At 35.1% G+C, this 17329-nt stretch overlaps 1 protein-coding gene across 10 annotated transcripts in view; it reads left to right on the top strand.

Annotated features, from left to right (window-relative positions):
* Positions 1-17329, top strand: part of map7b (microtubule-associated protein 7b) — a 44065-nt gene that overhangs the window by 17648 nt on the left and 9088 nt on the right. For 4 of the 10 annotated variants that reach the window (XM_051096725.1, XM_051096720.1, XM_051096721.1 and 1 more), the window contains exons 2-11: positions 155-277; positions 361-435; positions 6101-6264; positions 6518-6632; positions 9235-9333; positions 10211-10321; positions 10461-10562; positions 12637-12753; positions 15961-16142; positions 16330-16472. In XM_051096725.1, coding sequence (XP_050952682.1) covers positions 155-277; positions 361-435; positions 6101-6264; positions 6518-6632; positions 9235-9333; positions 10211-10321; positions 10461-10562; positions 12637-12753; positions 15961-16142; positions 16330-16472 — 1231 coding nt within the window. The remainder of the gene's footprint in view (positions 1-154; positions 278-360; positions 436-6100; positions 6265-6517; positions 6633-9234; positions 9334-10210; positions 10322-10460; positions 10563-12636; positions 12754-15960; positions 16143-16329; positions 16473-17329) is intronic. The other 6 variants (XM_051096724.1, XM_051096727.1, XM_051096728.1 and 3 more) reach the window with 6 other exon arrangements.

Raw genomic sequence — 17329 nt, forward strand, 5'->3', positions numbered from 1 at the left:
ACACAACTGATAGCTGGATATTTCAAAATCAAAAACACTCACTTTGTATTTTCACTTTCTTTTTTTCTCTTTTTTTCTCTTCTTGATCTCAACATAGTAATGAATAAACACTTTGGGTTTTCCCCCTTCTCTCTCCTTTGTCTTTGTCATTCAGGCTCTGACTACCTTCTCAGAACAGATGAGAAGTCGTCATGGAGTCGACCGGACTCATCTGCTTCTGGACAGTACACCTACACCGTTCCCAGCCCTACAGAGATTCACATAGTTACAAGACCAGGTACTGATCACTGTACATCCACGCAGACATTTCCCAGCTTTACTGCCAGAGCTCATCCGGCGCATGTGTGCTTGTGATTGCAGAGCCTCTCATGCTGAAGAACGATGAAAGGCAGAGACTCGCCCGTGAACGGAGGGAGGTGCTGGAGAAGCAGAGTGGTATGATAAACATACACATATTCTCATTAAAGACAAGAAGTGCGTTTACAGTGGATTTAATATTCTAATAGTGACATATTCCAGAACGCAGCAGTATAAAGAGGTTACAATAACATGATTTTGGGTTTGACTGTCACATCGTTCCAATGTAGGAGATCATGAATTGTAGTGCATTTATATAGACCAATGAGTAGACGTCACAGTGACGTCACTTGCAGCTGCACACGCATAGTGGTTGCAGAAAAACCCTGGTAACAAGTGGAGGTAATTGGGTAAAATCCATGGAATAAGAGAAAAAATATATTTTTGTACCTTTTGATGTCAAAAATGCAAATAATGCAAATAATTTTTATAGAATACTGTCGTCAAATACGTCATTAGAAGCTAAATGCAGACATTTAAACGGACATACTATGGATGAAAACTGCTATGATTACTCTACTTTTAAAGCATAAATTTGATTTAAACAATAGCTCTACATAATATTTACATATGCTGTTCATACGGGACGTATTGTATTAGTAGGGCCCTATGAAATCCGTTTTATTTTTAAATAAATTTTTTAATTTTTCTGGATTCTATTTTTTTCCATTTTAATTTTTCTCAACTATTTTTTTAATGGTAAATTAAATGTAATTAATCAAAGAGCATGTCTAATTAATTAAAATCATAAATGACATGTTAGGGTGCTATGAAATGTTTTATTGTTTCTCACCACGTTTTATTGTTATCAATTTCTGTGTTTTAGCATGTCTAATTATTTGAATGCATACTTAATTTATTCAAATTTATTCTTAAAATAGCCTTATGAAAGGTTTTTTTTACCCTCATAAATTCTGTTTTTTGTATTTAAAATGTTCTGGTTATCAAATGAAGGCATAAAACATTAATTTCACTTATCTTTTAATTATTGAAAATTAAGCAAACTTTTTTTTTTTCCTCAAACAAAGGGGAATTTACTATTAAAATTAAAACATGGAAGAAATGTTGTGTGATTATACCCTAAAAAATAATGTTTGTTATTTCTGGCAGAATGTCTTGAAGTTAAACCAGACTTTGTTTTGATGGGTTGCCGTGTCTACCTTTACATTTCTGTGTGTATATACGATGCTAGTTTTCCTAAAATGGAACGGTCACAAGCTAAAATCACCGTGAGCGCCACACACGCTTCAGTGTGTGTAGTAAACAAAACCGCTCATCTGCTCCATTCATTAAAACAGAGACACGCAGAACATGCAGGATTCACATTTAAATGGTATTTTTGCAGCATACAGATACTGGTCCATATTGCGGGTTGATTTAAGTGTAATGACCTACTTTCGATTAATTCATTCAAACTTTGACAAATTCCATGACATTCCGCATTATTCAGTAAATTCCGTTTTTATGGCTGGATTCTGTGATTCCGTCCACGTTTTCTGCATCACGGAAATCATAGGGCCCTATATTAGCCTAACAGTTACAGCATGAAGTATTATTTAAACCTATTACGATTAACATTTTTACATAACATTTATTTATTTTATCTCCCAATTCGGACTTCTTTTTTCCCTCACAAATGCAAGTTTATAGCTCCTAATTCAGACTTTATAACTTGATTTAACTCAAAAATAGTGGGTTTGTCCATTTTGAGGGAAAAAAGCCAGACGTGTGGGATGTAAACTTCTATTCTGAGCCGAGGGGAAAAAAGAGAATAACAAGTTGTTTTTCCTTATTAGAACTGTGAGATATAATCTCGGAATTGCGAGAATAAAGTCAGAATTTTGAAATGCAATCAAATCGACCTTTTTGTTCTTTTATTCCATGGCTCCATTTTCTGCCAGCAGATAGTCCCCACCCACAAATAAACATCATCTCTATTTTGCATCTGTAAGACTATCCTACTGTCTAACGTCAATTGCGTTGAATAACGTTGCTTATCGCTGGGTGACAAGCTCTTGTAATATGCATAGAACATTTTGAAAATGACATCTAATCAATATAATCTATAATCTTTTTAAATCAAACTATTTTGTACCGTATCCATGTAATTCTCTAGGCCTAAAGGCTATCTCTTCCTGGTTTCTGCAACCACGATGTGCGCGCATCCGAATGTTTACAAACCTATAATTGGTCTATAAGTTTGGTCAGAAAAAATCCGACACATTGGACAATTTCTTAATTCTCTTTTTAACCTCTCAACTGATTTTTCTTAGTGATACCACAAAAAAAAACAAACGAATAAAGGATGTACGTGTGATGTGTTATTCATGCTTTACCTGTTTTTCATCACTTTTGCATAGGGCTAACAATTATTTTAGTGATCGGGTAATCGGTCGATTATTCTGATGATTAATAGAGTAATCGGATAATTATAATTTTTTTTTTTGTGGTAAAAATAGACCCAAGTGAACAATAGTCTGAAAAATTATTTAAAATACATATATAATTGCAATGAGGCAATAATAATTTGTTCAAATAAAGTATCAAAAGCAAGTAATTATATGGTTTTATTGAACAAAAATGTTTAAATACATAATGTATTATAAACAATAGAGCTAATGTACATTACACATTATAACAAATGACAGAGGGCACCAACGGCCTGACGATTGTTTTTACATTTTACTGTGTGATCTAATCCTTGTTTAATATTGACTAAACAACATTTAACATTCAAGTGTCCACTTAAGCTTTCATTTTTAGCCATTTCTTTATGACAGAAATGCTACACCCACTGCAATTTCTTGAATATGTGGGCATCAAAACGTGCAAACTCAGAGTGAGGATTTAAGCTTTTATTTTGAAATCGGGATGAACACTTAGCATATTGAGAAAGATACTGATATATCCTCCTGTGTTTGTGTAGGTTTATAAATGATTTTGATTTTGATAAAATGATTTTCCCAAAAATGTTGAAATGGTGCACGTGCGCTCCCAGATTAACGTTATACTAACCCCAAACTCACAATATGCAGAGATGGAGTTCGAGACGCTCCACACAAATAAATGTTAACTGTTTGTGCGGAGCAGCATTTAACGTTACTCTGAACGGAGGCGGTCGGAGACGCAGGTACACAACCTACACGCATGTAAATAGTTAAAGCGCATATGTTAAACCTACATCGCATATATTTATTTAATCGAATTGTAACGTTTGTGAATTCACGATAGCTTAATGCTATATGATTTAAGTGGGTTTAATATAAGATGTAGCTTTGGAAAACGGTCAAATAATGCATTTCATGGATTCTCTACCACAGAATGCACCATTTCCAGTATTTTGCTGGTTACTCAACACTTTTTTTTTTTTTTAAATAGAGAGCTCGAATTGAATCGAGGAGTCATGACAGCCCTACTCTTGTGCTCCCTCAGAGAATGATGGGAAATGTAGTTTGGTCATGTGGGATTGCATGATGGGTCAAAATGAGTAGTTATGGCAAGTTTCATAGCTATTCTTCACCCACAAAATGTTAAAAACTAAACAATCACAGCTAAAACTTCACATTGACAGCTTGACATTTTAGTTCTTATAAATAACAATAATTAACTCATGTTACATATTTAATTAGCACAATTTCAGGCACGGCTGAAATGCCATTTATGTATGTCATACTTTTGGTGGGACTAAAAGGCAATTATTAAGAAAGTGCTTAATGTCATATGCTTGCTCATGTTTTCATATTGCCTTGAAGAGACAGTGGCTTTTTATAAAAACACAGATACTGTAGAAATGACCTTTGTCCAGAGACTCAGTCCTAATGAGAGTCTAAAAGCAGTTTAGTAAAAGTTAGATGTTAACATACTGTTCTTGTATTTCAGTAAATCATGAATTTGTATGTCAAAACAAACCTACTTTGCCCTAGGTTCGTCTAGGTTATACTTGTTGCCTTTTTACCCATTTTGCACTTTCTTGTTTCTGTCTGTTCATGACTGCATGACTAACTGGATGGGGCAGGTTGCTGTGGCGAGGTGCAGTTGTTATGTAAACTCTTGGCAAGGTGGTTACCAGGACACCCAGTTTTATGTAAGGGGTTAGAGGCCAAGACAGAGAGGCCAGAGAGATTGGCGGATTAATTTTGCTCACTTTACTGAAGTGCTTGGATGCTAATGAAATTCATAATCCACAATGTTGATTATTAACATCTGCCTTTCTTTATATTTGTTCATATTCCACTGATGTTCACTTTTGACCATTTTCCACCGTTTCCCTGAACTATAGCATTAAACTGTTGATTAAAAAAAACATAGTTTTTAAAAGATAAGTTAAAAAGTCTTGAACTTATGTTTATTGACCTTACAAGCAAATTAGATGCAACAAAGGATAGGTGGGTCGATGGTTAGGTAGACTGATTTCCAGAACTCCTTAAACCAGAAAAGTTGTTAGAAAGAGTTGGAATTATAAACAAATGACAATGTATGAACATTTCCCAGGAGGTCTTTCTAAATTTATAGTTGCCATATATAGGGCTAGCAGAAAAATCCTTCTCATGATTAAAGAAATCCACTTCCAGAACAAAAATTTACAGATAATCTACTCACCCCCTTGTCATCCAAGATGTTCATCGTTCGTCTTTTTTTTTTTTTTTTCAGCCGTAAAAATGTTTAAACATTTCAGGACGTTTCTTCATATAATGTTCTACTATGGTGCCCCAATTTTGAACTACCAAAATGCAGTTTAAATGCAACTTCAAACGATCCCAAATGCGGTTGTAAACGATCCCAGCTGAGAAAGAAGGAATTTATTGAAACGATCGGTTATTTTCATTAAAAAAATACGATATAAATACTTTTTCATCTCAAACACTTGTCTTGTCTTTCTTTCCCTGAACTCTGTGTATTCTGGTTCCAAACAGTTAGGGTATGTCGAAAAACTCAAATCGTATTTTCTCTGTCAACTTCAAAAGTCATTTCAAAATCATCCTACGTCACTGCAGAAGTACTGACCCAGTCTTTGCAAAGTGAACGTGCAAAAAAGATCAAACACCCTTACCAAAAAAGGTAAAACAGCGATATAGGGCGATTTTGAAGTTGAGGAAGAACATGAGATGGGAGTTTTTTGACGTACCCTAACTGTCATGAACCGGGAAAAAAAACAGAGTTCAAGCAGAGTAAGACAAGACGAGCATTTGACATTAAAAAGTATACAAATTGTATTATTGTTATGAAAATAACCGATCATTTTGCTAGATAAGACTCTTCTTCCTCGGCTGGGATTGTTTACAACCGCGTTTGGGATTGTTTGAAACTTCATTTAAACTGCATTTTGGAAGTTCAAAATCGGGGCACTGTATCAGTCCATTATATGGAGAAAAATCCTGAAATGTTTCCCTCAAAAAACATTATTTCTTTACGGCTGAAGAAAGAAAGACATGAAGACATGATCTTGGATGACAAGGGGTGAGTACATTACTTTTCAATTTTTGTTATGGAAGTGGAATTCTCCTTTAAAAGAGAATTAATTTTTTAATAAAGATTTCAGATGATGCCAAAACTTGCTACAACTTTGGATTGACACAAAACTGTCAAATATTGTGCTTATAATGCAATCATTACAAGCACAAGCTGTTTCCCAGGCGAACTCCACCAAAAGCATGTATTTTATCCCCACGGAATGCGATTTTTACCAGGTGATCCCCCTTGAAATACGATTGGGCTACTAGAACTGAACTGTGTGTGTGTGCAGCTGCACGGGGTTCCAAGTGGTTGGAGAGAGAGGAGAAGGCCCGACAGTTTCATGAGAGACAGCTGGAGGAGCGCAGGAAAAAGCTGGAGGAGCAGCGGGTGAAAGAGGAAAGGAGACGCGCTGCTGTGGAGGAGAAACGACGACAGAAACTAGAGGAGGAGAAGGTGGTTGAAAACCCCTGCTTTACATTGTCATCACTTTGAACATATACAGAGACTGTTTCATTATAATTGTAAAGGAAATACTAAAGGCAAACAATACTTTTTGTTAAGGGCCCTTTAATATAGACCTGCACTTTTGGACTCTGTATGTGTTAGAGGGTGGACATACAGGATAAGCACCTGAAAAACAAAATAAAGAACATTTTTTTCCAGTTAAATGATTTCTGGATTGAGAATGTGTTTGTGTGCATTTCAGGCTCGATATGAGGCTGTTATCAGGAGAACTATGGAGAGGAGTCAGAGAGCCAGGCCGAAGTCGAACCGCTGGAGCTGGGGTGGAACGCTCTCTGCTAGCACCTCACACAACAGCGGTAAATAAACACACACACTCACTAGTATTCATATCATTTTGAGGCATAATGGTTTTTATACTGGTCATTGTATTACATTGTATTTCCATTTCCTACCCCTAAACCTACCAGTTACACAACACTTTCTGCACAAAACACTGCATTCTGTATGATTAAACAGCACCTTCTTTCTCCCAACTCATCACAAATTGACACTTGGTCAGGACCTCTTGGTGTCGCTTTTTGACACTCAAAGTACCCCTTTAGTGTCAATTCAAACGCACAGGGTCCTCCATTGTTTTCAGTTGTTTGTCTTAATGGTTTGCATGAATTTGTAAAAAAAAAAAAAAAATAGAAACAATTTTATATAAATGTATACTTTCATTGGAACACCTAAACCTACCCACTTCTGAACCATATAAAACACGTAACAGGCAAATATAAGTACAGTCACAAGTATTTATTGCAAAACCTGACCATAAACAAGCAGTATAAAAGCATTGCAAACAAGTTCTGTTGCATTCCGAGTCTTCTGGAGCCATACGGTATCTTTATGCGAAGAAGAGAGTAAAACATAAGGTTTTAATAGCTGAAAATGATCCCGTTCCGTTGAAGAAGTCCACTTCCAGAACAAACATTTATAGATAATGTACTCACCCCCCTTGTCATCCAAGATGTTCATGTCTTTCTTTCTTCAGTCATAAAGAAATTGTTTTTTGAGGAAAACATTTTAGCATTTTTCTCCATATAATGGACTGATATGGTGCCCCGAGTTTGAACTTCCAAAATGCAGTTTAAATGCGGCTTCCAATGATCCCAAATGCGGTTGTAAACAATCCCAGCCGAGGAAGAAGGGTCTTATCTAGCGAGACGATCAGTTATTGTCATTAAAAAAAATAAAATTTAAATACTTTATAATGTCAAACGCTCGTCGTGCCTTTCTCTTTCTGAACTCTGTGCATTCTGACTCAAGACAGTTAGGGTATGTCGCAAAACTCCAATCGTATTTTCTCCCTCACCTTCAAAAATCATTTCAAAATCATCCTACATCGCTGCAGAAGTACCGACCCAGTCTTTGTAAAATGAACATGCAAAGAAGATCAAACACCCTTAACAAAAAAGGTAAAACAGCGACATAGGACGATTTTGAAGTTGAGGCAGAACATACCCTAACTGTCATGAACCGGAAAAAAAGTTCAGGCAGAGCAAGACAAGACGAGCGTTTGACATTTAAAAACTATATAAATTGTATTATATTATATGAACTATTATATATTATATAACCAATTGTTTTCGCTAGATCCCTCAGCTGGGATCGTTTACAACTGCATTTGGGATCGTTTGAAGCCGCATTTAAACTGCATTTTGGAAGTTCAAACTCGGGGCACCATATCAGTCCACTATACTGAGAAAAATCCTGAAATGTTTTCTTTAAAAAACAATTTCTTTATGACTGAAGAAAGAAAGACATGAACATGAATCTTGGATGACAAGGGGGTGAGTACATTATGTGTAATTTTTGTTCTGGAAGTGGACTTCTCCTTTAACGTACTCACATCTCATTCAAAAAGATAGCATGATGCAATCGTTGATGAGACACACAAGAGCCAATAGCATTTCACAACCAAGGGTGACGTAAGGCTGTACAGACTGCAGCACACTGGATGAGCTTTACGGCAATCGCATTTATTCCTCTCACAAATCAATCGTTTCGTCTCGGAAGACTTGGAATATTAATACTTTTGAATGAATGAGTTGTGCCTACGTGTTATATCTTGTGTTTTATTGATAAATACTAGGTTTAGGGGCAGGAGTTGGGTTAAGTGCTCATAATGTGTAAATAGTGTAATATAAATAAAACTGTTGTGACCGTTTACATTAAAAAAAACACACCCGATATGTATGCAATAATGGCAGTATTATTGCCCAATATATAAACTAATCATGACAATGCCTTTTGTCATGGTTACGCCAAGGGTTTCCTATTTTAAGCAATGGAGGACCCTGAACGTTAAAAAATGATGCTAAAGGGGTACCTTGAGTGTCAAAAAGTGTCGCCAAGGGGTCCTAAGTAAAAATGTTCATTTTTCATTAAAAATTTACTGGTATTACTGTACATGTGGGGACATTTGGTCCCCATAACATGTGCACAGAATGATCAGTGTGAAAATTCTGGAAAACAAAATACTCAGGACACCTCAAATGATGTTGGCTGATGTGGAGAGGTGATCTATAAAAGAGTGTTTGTACAAAAGTGTTTGTACTTTTGTCAATGAAACAGATGAAATACTGGGAATGTTTTGAAACCAGTTCAGTTGCTTACAGGTGCTTACAGGTGCTTTAAAGCTTCTCTTTTTAGTATTTTGATTTCAGTTGCTTTTCGATTAAACATGCAGCCTAAATGCAAGCTTACTTTAGCCTGGTTTTCAGGATTTAAGGTCCTAATATTAGTGCTTTTGTTTAAATATAAATTCATATTGTTTTGCAGTACAGCATTTTTCTGCACTCTCCCTTTGTTTCCTTTATTTTACTGTTCCATCGTTATCTCTCTTTCCTTTTTGTATTGTTCTAAATCCTTCCTTCTCTCTTTCTTTCAATGCTTCTCTCTATCTTTCTTTCTCAGGTTTTGATGATTCTGCTCTCTTTTCGTTGGATCTAGCTGGGCTGGAGCACTATCATGGTGTTCTGAGCTTGGCGCGTCAGCAGCAATTTCGCTCTAAATGTGAATATATTCATCAGTGTAGAGCAGCAGACTAGCAGTGCTAGCTAGAGCTTGTAGCATCACCTATAAATGATTAAATGATTAATCTTTTAATTTCCTGTGAGCGGTTAGCATAGAGCCAGAAACAAACTGCTTAACCAGTAGTATCATAGATGTGATGTGTAGATATTTAGTAGTTTCTGTTTTAAAGAGGACATTTCTTGGTAGTGCATCAACTTTATTCTGTCATTTAGGTGTCTCTCTTTTATGCAGTTACACCTTTAAGATTAATACTTTATATGTATTGACCCACAATGTTTGACGGTTAATATATAGATAATTTATTTTTGTCTACTAAACTAATTTCAAGCATTAAAACTTAAGCCTTTAGATCATTTTTTTTAATAGTGTGAGAATGTAATCATGTATTATAATATATTGTGTCTACATTTTTGACTAGTTTTGTACATCAGTTATTATTTTATTTTACATCTTATTTTCCATTATATGACCCCTTTAAAGTCTGAAAATGTCGATACTGGTGATGTTAGATCCTTTTAACGGTGTTTAAAGACATCACAGATGTCCTGTTAGTTTTAAAGCTGTCAATGTGTCTGTCCATACTGGGACACACAGATGGAAGGCAGATTGTGAGCATTAGGCAGATGAATGTGCCGTCATCCTCTGTAGTCTTTAGTACATGTAGCTAAGCAGTTTTTCTCAGAACTAACCTTAAAAATTACCTTCTGTTAACTGCAGGTAAACACACAGTACGAAAAGTAAAGCCTCTCATGCCCTCTTCTCTATTTTCTACTTCTCTAGTCCTTTTTTCAGTGCATGTTTATATTATGCATTTAAGTTTTGGGTCTGATGTTGTATTTTGTCTGTGTGTTTGTAGATACTGACAGAAGGTCAGTCTCCACTATGAATCTGTCCAAACCCACAGATCCAGTCATTTCTAAACGCCTGTCATCTTCCTCAGCCACCTTGCTGAATTTACCAGATAGAGGTAAACACACACACTGTCTCTTTTAAGTGTTACACAATCAATCACATAGCCAAATGAGTCTTTTTAGATCACCTTGTTAAATTGATATTGTTTTTGTGTGTGTGTATTTGTGTGCTGTGATTGTGCTGTACCGTCCAAGCCTTACAGAAGCAGACATCTCTCTCGTCGTCTTGCTTGATTAAAAAAACGCAATCTAAATCCCAAATCTGCAAAGAGAAGATCCCTCAGGACAAACCAGCAGGTGGATTTTAGAAATCCAGGAATCTTTCTTGATGCTCTCCTACTGGGTTTAAACCTGTGCTATCCAGGGCTCCAGACTGCAAAAAAAAAATCACAAATGCAAAAAAGCCTGAATGAGCAGTTCACAAAACAATCAATTACGGAACTTCTGGGTCGATATTAGGGGTGGGAATCTTCAGGTACTTCACGATCCGATCCGATTCCGATTCCGATTCTGGGAGTCATGATCCGATTTCAAAATGATTCTTGATCTGCATTTTTAATTTTAATTTTTTACATTATTGCCGTTTGATTATTACTGATTAGATCATTGGCAGCTTTAACGGACTGTATTCACACTAATGCATAGATCTATTTTGATATTTTGATCTATATCAGAAGTTTTGTCCTGCTCTGAAAACATAACTGAGTGTGTGAACATCAATTTCGTATAAAGGTATTTGAAAATGGAAGTGCATTTAATTGCAGCTGCAATCTATCTTTAAGATGACAAACCAGCGGCCAGCGCATCACTTTCTGCGTTCGGTGTGAAAGCCGCTTCTCACAGCGCAAATTCTGTGAAATGAAGCCTGCCACATCTCTAGCACTGCACACGTACCACATGCGGGGAATAAAACAAGGTCAGAATCGACTGTGAATTGTTGAAGAGAGAATCGCGATGCATCGAAAAATCTTTTTTTTTTTTTCTCCCACCCCTAGTCGATATGTGACTTTTAATTACATATAAATTAAATTTATTTAAAATGCATGTCTTTTTCTTCTTCAAAGTACAGAGTAACTGTTGGATGAGAAATGACATGTTCAAGTAATGAGCTTTGCGCTTAATGAAGTGCATATTCTGTTTCAGATACCATTGCATTCACTCAGTGTGAGCATGAACAAGTGCTTCTAAAAAATAAAAAAGTCTATAATCAAACAATTTAATGTAATTTGTCATTTTCAGTCTTGCGCCCTGGCTACACATGCAATTTCTTCCAGTATTTACAAATTTTGCATGTTAGTTTATGAAAGTCTTAAATGGTTTATGCATTTGCAAATAATGATTTAACTATAACAATAATGGGAAACATTTATACTGTGTCTGCATGCAGCATGCCTTTTTTGACTGTATTGTTAACATGTTTTTGATATTTAGTTCTTGCATGCTTTTTTTCCTACAGTTGGCAACTTTTTTTTTTTTAAAGACAACATGAAATCAAAATGGATTAATTAGTTTTTCAAATGTCTCAATGCGCACGGTTCATCAGTGCATGTTATTTTAAAATAATCAAATAAGGTAGTTACTGAAATTACTTTCCTGCTGCATGACGGGTTATGTGGGTTGGACCAAATAGTATTCATTTTATAACTAACTTTTCACAATTCCATCAAATCCTGATTGATAACATTAGGTTCTGCCCAAAAATATTCTTTCAATTAAAAATATGCAACTTTACATACATTAAATGGGTCGTGATTGCAGTTTCATGTTGTCTTTCAATAAGTGGTTATGTTACAAATCTTTTTTTTTTTTTTTTTCCTTAAATTGATTGGTCTAACTTGAAGGAATAGTTCACCCAAAAGTTTTAATTTGCTGAAAATGTATTCACCCTCAGGCTGTCCAAGACGTAAATGAGTTTGTTTTTTCATCAGAACAGATTTGGAAAAATTTACAGTACTTGCTGAGTACTGTTCTGATTGAAACTGTTTCATTTTTGTGTGAACTATTCCTTTAAATGGGTTGCAAATACAGTTTCATGTCCTCTTTCCGATAGTGGTTGCATTTATGGTACAAGGAAATCCTGTATTTCCTTTATTGGTTGGTCCCACTTAACACACAGCTTCATATAAAACATGCATGATTCACTGTCACCAGCAGATGATGCAAATGGGTAACCAATTCTGTGCAAATGGTGTCATGAATACATGTGATGCATCTGTGTCAGCTGCACTACTGTCGCATTTGCAAACTACTTTTTTTTTTTTTTTTTTTTTTTTTTTTTTTTTTTAACATTTTGTTCCTGGACGACCAAATATTTTCATTCAGTGACATTGACAGTATATAAGAGCAAATATGCTTGTGTGTGCTCATCCAGGTATGCGTCGCATGCCTCTTACCCCATGGGAGAATTCAGTGATCAATCGACTACAGACACCAACACACTCCTACCTGGCCAGGAGTCGCAGCGCCATGTCTTTGTCTGGAGAAGCAGGTAATTGCTTACATAAAAAGGTATTTGCAACTTTACATCTTACAATTCTGAAAAAAAGTCAGAATTGTGAGATATAACCTAAAAATACTGTGAAGAGAAGTCTGAACTCTGAGATAAAGAATTGCGAGATGTAAAGTTAGGATTCTAAGGAAAAAGTCCAAATTGCGAGATATAAACTTGTGATTAAAGTCTAATAACTTATAACTGCAGAATCATTTCTTTTTATTCTGTGGTGGAAATAAATGTTGATACAGCCATTTTAATTATTTTGGTTCGGATAAAATGACATCCTCCAAAACTGAAGTTGCAGGGCTCTACGCTTACTTTTCTTTTTAGGAGCACTTAAAAAAACTTAGCACAGTCAAAATTGTAGGAGCACCTTCTAATCAATAATTTAAAAATCTGATAAAAAATTAGCCATCCCATTATGAGGTGACTGCTTAAAGTGATGTACACGGGAATTTTGTTTTTACCTTTGTAATGCATTTTTCTAACTTTATTAAAAGTATGTCATCTTTTATATCAATTTTTTTTTTTAAATATATTTTTAAGCTTTTTAAAAATTCTAATTAAAACAACAGAATAAGAACAAATAGAATAAGAATAAGTTATTAATCAAATGAAATCAGTGTTAACTAAATTAATTTGTACTACAGAGGTGGCATAGGAGAACAAAAAAGTGGCTTGTAGGTGTATTTTCCTGTTTAATGAGGCTCAGAGGTGGCATAAGTGCAATCATATTTATAAATTCATGTTGAGATTGTTTTAAATATAAAATTTTGAATACAGAAATATTAAATGATTTAAATAACTGAGAAGATACGTTAAAAATGAAACTAAATCTGACTGTAGGTAGCAGCAAGTCACTGATTTAAGTACTGATATCCTTCATTTGATTTGTTCGAACAACTGATTCATTCAGGAATAAAGCAAGTGACTGTCTTTATGAATGGGAAATTGAATCATTGACTCACTAGATTCGTTTAAAAATGCATGTTCATTCATAAACTAAACACTGCTGTGTTTGAATGAAGATGCGCAGCGGCTCCGTTGTGACTTGTTTCAGACGATTTTTAACGATAAAATAGAGCTAAATCAGGCATAGTGTTATAGTCAGACGATGTAAGTTATTTAATATTAACTTGTTTATTTAACTGTTGTATTAAATCAATATCTCATTTACATACTCCGTTAAAAATCATTAAAAGCTGTCACTCATCTTAGTTCATCATGTTCTCACAAAGTTCCATTATAATCAACGAAGCTCTGTACACTGCACAATGGATCTTTTATTTACACTCTCTACACTTTTTATACTTGTACAATAGCTTAACTTCAGGATGTTTTCATATTAAAGAGCGGAGAAAGAAGGGAATGAGAGTACTGTAGAATGGTGAGAGCTGTTTCTGGCAAGGCCCTTGTCCTAAAACAAAACACCCTTTTCAGACAGACTTTTCTCTCAGCTACAGTTTTGCCCAGTTACTGCCAACTTCATCTTAAACTGACGTGTGTGTGCACAAATGGAGTTGATGCTAATCTCTAAATGGCTTGTGTGTATCAGCTGATTAAATTATAAAGCCAAGCTTTTAACATGGGCAACAGCATCATCACTGACTCATGAAGAATTGAAGTGTCTGTGTTGTTCAGAGTGAAATACTACCCTATTGTTGATTGCATACTGTGCCGTACTATTTACTGCCTGCTGTTATTATAATCATGTGTGAAACACTTCGCAGTTGTTCTTCACATTGTTGTTTACCTCATTACTTTGCATTTTTAACGTAGTAAGAAATGTCCAGTTTTTGTCTTTGAATTAAGAGTTTTATTTTGCATTTTTATTCCAATTTAAATCTAATCAAATAATGCGTATAAAGCAGAGTAAATGTATATTTTATATTATTTCTGGTTCTTTTGTCACCCTAAAAAAATGTTTAGTTAATTGCATTATAGGATATAATGTGTTCATATGTTGGCAATTTCAGTTCCTTGCATGCAGTAAATTTACCCAGTGAGCATAGTATACATCAAAAATAGTATGGTAGTATGGCATTCTGAACATGTAGAGCCCTGCATTTGACTCGCAATCTCCTCTTTAGACACGCCTTTAGAGAGAAATGCATCTTTACAGATTACATAATGTAATGAATGAATTACATAATGAATGAGCTTTTGTTTTTGATTTGTTTTATTTCGTTAAGTAATAATTTAAAACTTTCTGTAGATATACCTCACAGACATGATAAATATGTATTCGCTGAGTTTTGGTTTATTTTTGTGAAGTGCTCCTGTTGAGATGACAGAAAGCGCATCATGTTTGTTTTCTTTATTTTATAAAAGCACCATTTGCAACGTTTTGTTGATATTGTGAGTGCACACAAATAAAAGTAGACCCTTTACAGTTCCGAATTATGTTTTACTCTTACCTTTATGGTCAAATATGATGGAATATTTTCAATTGTTTTCAATGAAATAATGAAAGTGATCCCACTGGCGCCTCCATGTCCTGCAAAGCAGCCTTAGCTTCCACTCTCAGCACAAATGATTGGAGATTCGCCTAACAGCACACATTTATTTAGGTTTAACGTTTAAAAATAAAAAATTGGTCTAACAGATTTTTATCAGTCTTCCGCTGGCCGCTTGGTCGTTACTTTAAAAACAAAAACTTATATTTATCAAACAAAAAAATGCTTCAAACGTTTTTCTAAATTAACTTAATAAAAAAAAACTAAACTAAATAATATATCACTTTGCCATTACATACAAAACTGAACTATTTTAATAGCTGAAGCAGTAGTATAAGCCGTTTTGGGAGAAGGGGGAAAAAAGACTGGCTTGGGTCGGACTCGGGCTGAGAATTCTGATAAGCTGTTGGACAAGGGCCGGGCTAGGGCCTGAGCATCTTGGGCCAGGGCCGGGCTAGGGCTTATATATTTAAGGCCTGTGCAGGGCTCTATGAACATGCTTTTCAGACTGTCCCTCCCTACAGTGTTGGTAGATGTTGCCTAATTTCTTTCTGTAGCTTTGTAGATACTAACGCACACTTTCTTTTTCTTCCCCTTCCACTATTTCATCACTCCTTCACCCCTTATTAACCCTTTTCATCCGCACACCTCCCTCCCTCCTTGTCGCTTCTTTTGTCCATATTGAATCAATTTATTTATTCCATAATACTCCCTGGTCGGTTGGTTAAACTTGCCTGTGGTACAGTGACCCCCGTTTGTCCTCGCTCAGCCTCCTGTCACCCAATGAGCTCCATGTCCTTCAAGTCCATCCAGTCTCGCAGCGCTGAACGACCAATCAAAGCAAGCCTTAATCTTGAGAGACCCATCAAAGCAGGGTTCGTTCCTCCAGACAGCAGCACTCGCAGAAAGACCATCCAGAATCTCCCGGTAAGCAAACACACATGATTAGGTATTGATGTATAGTAATTGTGTCTGTGCAAGTGCTGTTATGCTTTAAAAAGATTACTTATGAGTCTGTGTAGGCCAGTTGCAGTGTGTTGATCTTTGTGTAATGTAGTATGGAAGTACAGTACATGTCTCTGAAATTATGTATTTTGTGTGTTTCATTGGGCAGATTGACAGGAAGGATAAGGACAATGTGAGAAAGTCATGGAGTAACCTGGCATATCCCACTCCCAGTCTGAGTCTGTTTACGCCCAAGAGATCTCCTTCACCTGTCGGTAATCGCAGCAGGGTTACCAATCCATCCCCCAACAGGTATAAACACCATTTTTGTATACATTTATGTATTTGTATACATATTTTTAAAAACCTGGGTTAGTACATTTAAAACTTAAAAATGATGAAAATAAATCTGCATTTACATAGTCATTTCATAGGTATAATTACCAAATTATATATATATAAAAAAACTACTAAAATAACTAAACGAAACTAAATTATATAAAATTTAAATTTATTCAAATTATAATCTAATATACACACTACCAGTCAAAAGTTTTTAATGCTTTTAAAAGAAGTCTATACTTTTTCATTATATTTTTACTATTTAAAAAAACTGTTTCTATTTGAATATATTTTAAAATGTAATTTATTCCTGTGATTTCAAGGGTGAATTTTTAGCATCATCACTCCAGTGACATGATACTTCAGAAATCATTCTGATTTCTAAATATCTGATTTTTAGGTTTCTTTAATGAATAGAAAGTTCAGAGGAACAGCATTTACCTGAAATAGAAATAAAAAAAATTATAAAAATTATAGATTTTTATAGAAAGTAAAAATTATAAATGTCTTTATCCTTTCCTTTTTTTTTTTCATTGGAGAAATGTATGCATTACAAAATCTTGGCAAAATCAAACAATTCTCCATATTTTCTTTATGCATAAGAGGTAACAAAAAAAAAAATAATCCAAAAGAGTTGAACAAAAAAAATCTTCCTTTTGCAATAAGTATATACAAATACCTATGAAACACATAAGTACAGTCTTCTTACTCTTACTATACAAGCATGTAAACATGTGCCTATATTCCAACAATCAGCATATTCCTAATACATAACAAGAAAAACACTTTATCCACCCGTCCACCCCCCACCCCGTCCGTCTGCTTGA

The sequence above is a fragment of the Labeo rohita genome, chromosome 23, assembly GCF_022985175.1.
Source record: "Labeo rohita strain BAU-BD-2019 chromosome 23, IGBB_LRoh.1.0, whole genome shotgun sequence".
NCBI classification, from domain to species: domain Eukaryota; kingdom Metazoa; phylum Chordata; class Actinopteri; order Cypriniformes; family Cyprinidae; genus Labeo; species Labeo rohita.